The following is a 6,770-nucleotide window of genomic DNA, read 5'->3' on the forward strand; positions in this document are numbered from 1 at the left end:
GCCTGCGCTAGGCTTGCTGGAGTCCCAGCTGAGCCGGCACGACCAGATGCTGAGTGTTCACGACATCCGCCTGGCTGACATGGACCTGCGATTTCAGGTCCTGGAGACCGCCAGCTACAATGGCGTGCTGATTTGGAAGATCCGAGATTATAAGCGGCGGAAGCAGGAAGCTGTCATGGGGAAGACCCTGTCCCTTTACAGCCAGCCTTTCTACACCGGCTATTTTGGCTATAAGATGTGTGCCAGAGTCTACCTGAACGGGGACGGGATGGGGAAGGGGACGCATTTGTCGCTGTTTTTTGTCATTATGCGTGGAGAATATGATGCACTGCTTCCTTGGCCGTTCAAGCAAAAAGTGACCCTCATGCTGATGGATCAGGGCTCCTCTCGCCGTCACTTGGGAGACGCGTTCAAGCCAGACCCCAACAGCAGCAGCTTCAAGAAACCCACCGGGGAGATGAATATTGCCTCTGGCTGCCCAGTCTTTGTGGCCCAAACTGTGCTAGAAAATGGGACATATATTAAAGATGATACCATTTTTATTAAAGTCATAGTGGATACTTCGGATCTGCCTGACCCCTGACAAGTCACTGGGGAGGTGGATTGAGCAGAAGGCAACTCCTCTGGGGGGTTTGAACCGGCTGTCTCCACCGAGGTCCTCGCGCTCAGAAAAGGACCTTGTGGAACGGAGGAAGCGGCAGAAGGCGGCCGCGGGCCGGCGGGAGGAGCCACGCGTGAGGATAGACCTGACATGTTTTCTATAGACTAGTACTACTGCACTCTGAAAAATTATTTATCCTTCAACAAGAGAAATACTGCTGTCAGAGAAGGTTTCCATTTTTATTTTTAAAGATCTAGTTAATTAAGATGGAAAACATATATGCTGAACAAAGAACCATGATTTTTCTTCCTTAAACTTGAACACCAAAAAAAGAAAACACACACACACACACACACACCTGGGGTAGCTGGACATGTCAGCATGTTAAGTAAAAGAGGAATTTATGAATTAATAATGCAGTTCTGATATATTCATTCTAAAATTCAAGAGTGCAATCTTGTTTCAAATATAGTATATTGTCTATTTTTAAGGCCTCATCTGGTCTCTGTTTTAATAATTTGTTTGTCAGAAGACCCTGCAGTACACTTAGGTCTTTTTTGAAAGTCTCTAAATTCAGAATCATTTTTTAATTTAAAGTTCTAAAATAATTATTACTGCAAGCATTTTATTTTAAAACGTTGATAGACTGATATTTCTTGGAAGAAAATGTAAAATATCTAACACTGGTTATCACTTGTGATAGGAAAGAGAATATTCAATCTGTTGTTATTTCTCGTTAGAAATGTAAACCTTCAATATCTGTCGTAGTTAATGACACTACTTCAAAATTATTATGAAAGGAAAATTGCTCATGGATGCTGTGCATCATTTTCAGATTTATAATTGTTTTCACCCTAAAATAGGGCATTAGTTGAACTTTGGAGTTCTAAACAAAATCCTGTAGGTTTTTAAAATTCTGCCCCATGTGTTCAGACAAGCTCTCTATTGCTGACAGCAGCGACCTTCAGTGCCCAGTGTCCGGGGTGGGCAGGTGATTGTGCTGAAGGAGGCCACAGCAGATGTGTTTCTTCATTCTGTCATGTTGCTGCATTTTGTTAACAATCTCCAAAAGCGACATCTTTGCATAGAGATGGTGGCATACTGTACATGTGCCTTAGATGTGACATGCTGCTTCTCGACCCTAGCTTTGTGTTCACTGTAATTCTAGAAAGTGATAGTTCAACCAGACTTTTCTCTCGACTACTAGATCTTTGCCTCTTCGAGGTCCTCAGACAGTTCCATACCTGCTGAGGTACCCAGGCTCCATCGTCAGCTTTGGGAGCCTCCACTGCTTAGTTATCAGATTCCAAATCTCTAGGCCCCAAAAGCGAGCCGCCTAGTCCCTGCGCTGGCTTGGTCCCAGCCCCGAGGCAGGAGTGTGTCTCTCTGTCCCCACCTGGGCTGTGGGAGCCCACACCACTCGAAGCAGAGCCCTCTGAGCATTCCAGAGACCGCCGCTCTGGGGGGCCAGCCCAGGCTGACTGACAGGCATTCTGGAACCACCACTCTCTTGAGAAAGGTGGTCCCGGGTTCCGTCGTCCCAGCCTGCGCCTACCCAGATGGCATTTTCTCAACTCACTGTTTACCTTCTCTCAATGGTCCAACTGTGATTAGAAGCCGGAGCCCTGCCTCCTGTGCCCCTTTGCTATGCACCACGCTTCATGGGTGCTCTTACCACTGATGGGTGCTACACGTGACGGGTGCTTCTTAGGCAAAACCAATGTGTGTGAACCACCGCATCTGTGCCACTCATCCAAAAGACGCGCCCACAATTGGCCAGCTGGGCTGCGCACCTCAGACTGCCTGCCTCTGGGCTCCCCCGATGGTGGCGCGGGGACGGCTGGGTTGGTGCCCAGTGGCCCACCATGTCTCTGGTGCTGCCATCTGCCTGGGTGTGCCTTCGCCCCAGTGCCTGCTGGAAGTGCCCTCCTGCACACCGTCCCCATGCTTCCATAAGTGACCTCGTTGGTTCCAAGCACCTGCCACGCCCTTTAGCAGTCAAAACCCCCAGTTGTCTTCATCTGCTTTCCTTCCTTCACTCCCCTGGGATTGCTTTGAGGGCGAATCGGCATCATCGGTTCTGCCCGTTAAGGAGTCGTGTGTCCCCACTCATAGAGGAAGAACTTCCTGCAGGTGCTGTGGAACCACTGTTCCCTCGAAGGTGTCCCCAGCCTCCTCCAGGCCTTGCTCCAGTTCTGTCTTGGAGCCCAGAGGAGGGAGGGCGCCTGGCAGTCCCTACCTGGCCTCAGGTGGCTTTTCTGAGGCCAGGGATTACCAACAGGGACATCCCTGCGACTTCCTCCCCCTTCACTGAAAGTACGGACAATATCAACAAACTTAGGATAAGCGACATCTTAGTCTGGTAAAAAACAATTCTTTCCCTCCCCTGGGCTGACATCCTGCTGCGGATGGGCCACCTGGCAGCGCTCCTGGAAGCGTCCGACCCTTGGAGGAGGCTTCTCCAACAGCCCCTCCCAGATGCTCCTGTGGGAGACGGTAGGCCCTCCTGGCCTCCTCCCGGGGAGCCCGTAGGACATGGCTTCAGTAGCTGGCACCGTCCCCTGGAATGAGGACGTGACACGGCAGAAGCTTCCTCCTGTGGCTTGATAGTGGTAATGGGGTTGGATGCCTTTGGCCTCTGTTCTGTGCACAGTCCCCTCTTGTGTGCCGGGACTTGCTGGAAAGCAGCCTCCTGGAGGACTTGAGTGTGTGACATGCCCTGACTGCACGTGCCTCGCATTGCTCCACCCGACTCCTTGGTGTCCTTGTTTGGTGCTCGCCTCATTTGTGGTCTCTGCGCGGCCAAGGCCCAGTTGCCTGGCCTGGAGCGGTCGGCCCTCCCCACTTCACAGGGTCCCAGCGACAAGTGAAGGGTATCGTATGTGGTGTGTACTAGGTGCGCTTTTCCCATTTACCAAAAGTGACAAAATTCCCCACAGGATGAAACTGTTCCTATACTTTAGAGAAATCAACACTGAGTCTTGTGCACAAATTAAGCCAGTCGGCGTCCCCGTCAGCCTCGTCCCGGAGATGAAGACAGCATCTCTCCCGGCCTTGGGTGGGTCTCTGGATGGGCACTGGGCTCGCCCCTGGCCGTGGAGGCTGCTGGGGTGAGAGATGCTGGCACTAGGGGGCTGCCAGGCGAGGCGGGGACCTGACCTCCAGGGCTGGGGTTTGAGCAGGGGGAGCTTGGGTGTCTGGGGCTGGGTGTGATGGTATGGGGCCAGCTTTGGGGGGCTCGGCATGGTCGGCGCAAGTGAGGGCCCCTTCCCACGAGGTTGGGCTCAGGAGTGGGCCAGGCGGCATTTGGCCTTGGGGACTAGACCAGCCCTGGGTGGGCTGGAGTTAGCGTAACTAGGCCTTTTTTACAAGTTGGGTTTTTCAGTTTCCCAGGTTTGTAGGTAACACAGAGCAGACAAAGAGGGATTTGTGTAAATTGTTCTAAGACCTATCAAACAAGAGGGTGGCGCTGACCCCCAGAGAGTGAGTCATGGGTGCACGTCCACTGTGCGGGTGGACAGAGGAGGGGCTTGGTGGCCGCTGTCCAGCCCCGGTTCACAGCCCGCTCTCTGTGAGATAGAGCAGGGTCTGTGAGGCAGCGCGCGCCGGCCCTAAACGCTGAAACGGCTGGGTGAGCGGGAAGGCTCTTGGCCAAGCAGCCCCTTCCCTCCCCCCTCCCTCCCTCCTCTCGCCTTCCCCGCCCTGTGACCCCAGAGGGCTGAGTGCGGGAAAGCCTGCCCTCCCTGGTGGCCACCTCTACCAGGCCCTTCAGCTACCAGCCCAATGCCAGTGGGCCCTCTGGCAGAGCTGATGCCCCCAAGGCTTCCCCTAGACCGCCGCGGCCCACCTTGGTGAGAACAGGGGACAGCCAGCCCCTCTCCAGACAGCCTGTCTCCTCCAGGGGCCTCAGCTGCCCGGGGCCGGGGCCACATGTCCCGGTTGACGCCCGCAGTCCCGACGTCATCAAGAGTACCCCCTTCACTCTCGGCAGTGTCGTGGTGGTGGTCACCCGTGGCAGTCCTGGCATCTTGCAGCTGGTGGGCAACATCAGGCAGAGGAAAGGGTGTCTGGATGGACCCTTAAACACAGTAGGGTCCCAAGGTGGGTCCTTTCCTCGTCAGCCCGAGGTGGGCGGGGGGAGAGGCAGGACCCCATCTTGCACCCTGGGGGTGCCCTGCCTCCAACAGCCGGGGACCACACCTCCTTCCCCTTCTACACATGAGGGAGTGCTGCAGGGGCTATCGTTCTGGCCCCTAGCATCTCCGCCGATCTCCAGGGGCTTGGTCAGGAGCTCAGACTCCTCGTGGGGCCTCTTGCCCAAATCTCAGCCCTCCAAAAAGTGTCCCTCTGCTTGGGGTAATTATCAGTGCTGATAAGGGCTCAGGCAGAGCTATAAAATACTATTTTTTACTTCCAATCCAGATCTTTCCTTACTAAAGTGCAGAGGAGAGCTGGGGAGAATTCCGGGAGCTCCTTTGCATTTGTGAGGTGAATGAGGGGTCTGTCACCCAAATCTACTTCTCAGCCTAAGACCATGGTTCTGTCTTCCGTTTGCAAATCTTGATAGTTCTGTTTTCTCCAAAGTAGAATGTGTCCACTAGGGTCCAGGTCAGATGAGGACAATGTGAGGCTCCAGTGTCGGCGGGTGACCTGGTCAGCATTACTGTCTATCTGGGCAGTGCTGGTTGTCACCAGGGAGCCAGGGCCAGTGGGGGAAGGGAAGGGAGGCAAGACCCAGAAGCATCCTAGGGGCGTTTTCCGCTGGCCTTGGGTGACCAAGTCTCGAGGTCAGTGTGTTTTGAGGAGGCCCAGTGGCACCAGGCAGTGCTTGCATTTCATTTCTCCTGCTCCTGCTGTTTCTTGAGTCTGTCTTGTGAACTCTCGCAATGAAAAGGAGGCAAGAGTCCGGGATGGCTGTACCACTCCTGTAATTAGTGGTGATTGCTTTTTATAACTCAGTCCCCGTAGACAAGGAAGATAACCTTCAACAGCAAATTAAATGACTTAATTGATAAACACAAAAGCCGGCATTATTTCCAAGGATTTCTATAAGAATTACCTGTAGAGTCCCATCTGTGATGAAGGAAGTGTGTAAATCCGTGTAGACAATCGTGTAACATTTTTAGAGCTGCATTCTCTCTGATGGCACACCTCTTCGTTCAGTTCTGTTACCCAAAACAAAGACCAAAGAAGGCCGATCTCTCATTTGACTCTCTATTTTTAACCTGCCTGTTTTAAAATTGCCGTCCGTAGTAACCACTCGCTGTGAGGACCCATCTTGACAGTCCAAGTGATTGTGACCAGTGATTTACGTCCTGTGTTTTTTGCTCTTCTAAGAAAAAACAGCAAAAAGACAGTATAAGTTATTGCTCAGCAATAATCATGTTGTTAATGTGAGTTAACAACATGTCTAATTTTCTGATAGCATTATTATGTTTTATATTTTTGTTTACTGTATACTGTGTGTGGTTTTATTTGGTATTTATTTGTGTTTTGAGGTCTTGCAATGTTTTTGTGTTTCTGATGCTGATAACTAAAGTTTGTAAGAGTGTAGAATGCCAAACTTTGAAATGCTAAACTGTCTATTAGAGGAAAATAAATCTGACTAAGGAGTCCTGGTTTCTTTATCACACTGTCTCTCACAGGCGTCGGGAACGGCTGCCTGGCAGTGACCCTGGGCCTGGGGTGAGGGCATCTCACTCCTGCTGGGGCCTCCCAGGCTCTTCCCTCAGAAGGGGCCTGCGCCAGGGCCGGCCATCTGGGCAGCAACCTGTGTGGTCACACAGGGCCCCACGCTCAGAAGGGCCCGTACTTGGAGCGGTGCTCTGCTGTCACCGCCTTGAAATTCTTAATTTTTGAAAAAGGGGCCCTGCGTGCTCATTTTTCACTGGACCTGCCGTGGTTTCCTGGCCGTCCTTTCCGGCGATGGCTCTGACCTAGAGGGAGTCCTGGGGGGACCAGTGCCCCCAGCAGCTGCGCTCTCAAGTCTATGGCTTGGTCCAGAGCAAGCAAGGTGGCCCTCACCTTCCCGCCAAGACCCTGCCTGGGCGTCTGGCACCGCGGAAGCGGGTGAGTGGGGCCCGCAGACCTGGGGTCCTGTCCCAGTTCCACCACTTGATCAGCCATGGGACTTTGGGCCCTTTGAACCTCAGTTTTCTCATCTGTCAAA

The 6,770-nt window shown here is 52.7% G+C and overlaps 1 protein-coding gene across 2 annotated transcripts in view; it reads left to right on the forward strand.

Annotated features, from left to right (window-relative positions):
• The window catches only part of TRAF3 (TNF receptor associated factor 3), a 109,711-nt gene extending 103,498 nt beyond the window's left edge, over positions 1-6,213 (forward strand). For both annotated transcript variants that reach the window (XM_070593337.1, XM_070593338.1), the window contains one exon: positions 12-6,213. In XM_070593337.1, the coding sequence (XP_070449438.1) occupies positions 12-583 (572 nt within the window). In that variant the 3' untranslated portion in view covers positions 584-6,213. The remainder of the gene's footprint in view (positions 1-11) is intronic.
• Positions 6,214-6,770: the final 557 nt, after the last annotated feature.

Source organism: Equus przewalskii, chromosome 25 (genome assembly GCF_037783145.1).
Source record: "Equus przewalskii isolate Varuska chromosome 25, EquPr2, whole genome shotgun sequence".
NCBI classification, from domain to species: Eukaryota; Metazoa; Chordata; class Mammalia; order Perissodactyla; family Equidae; genus Equus; species Equus przewalskii.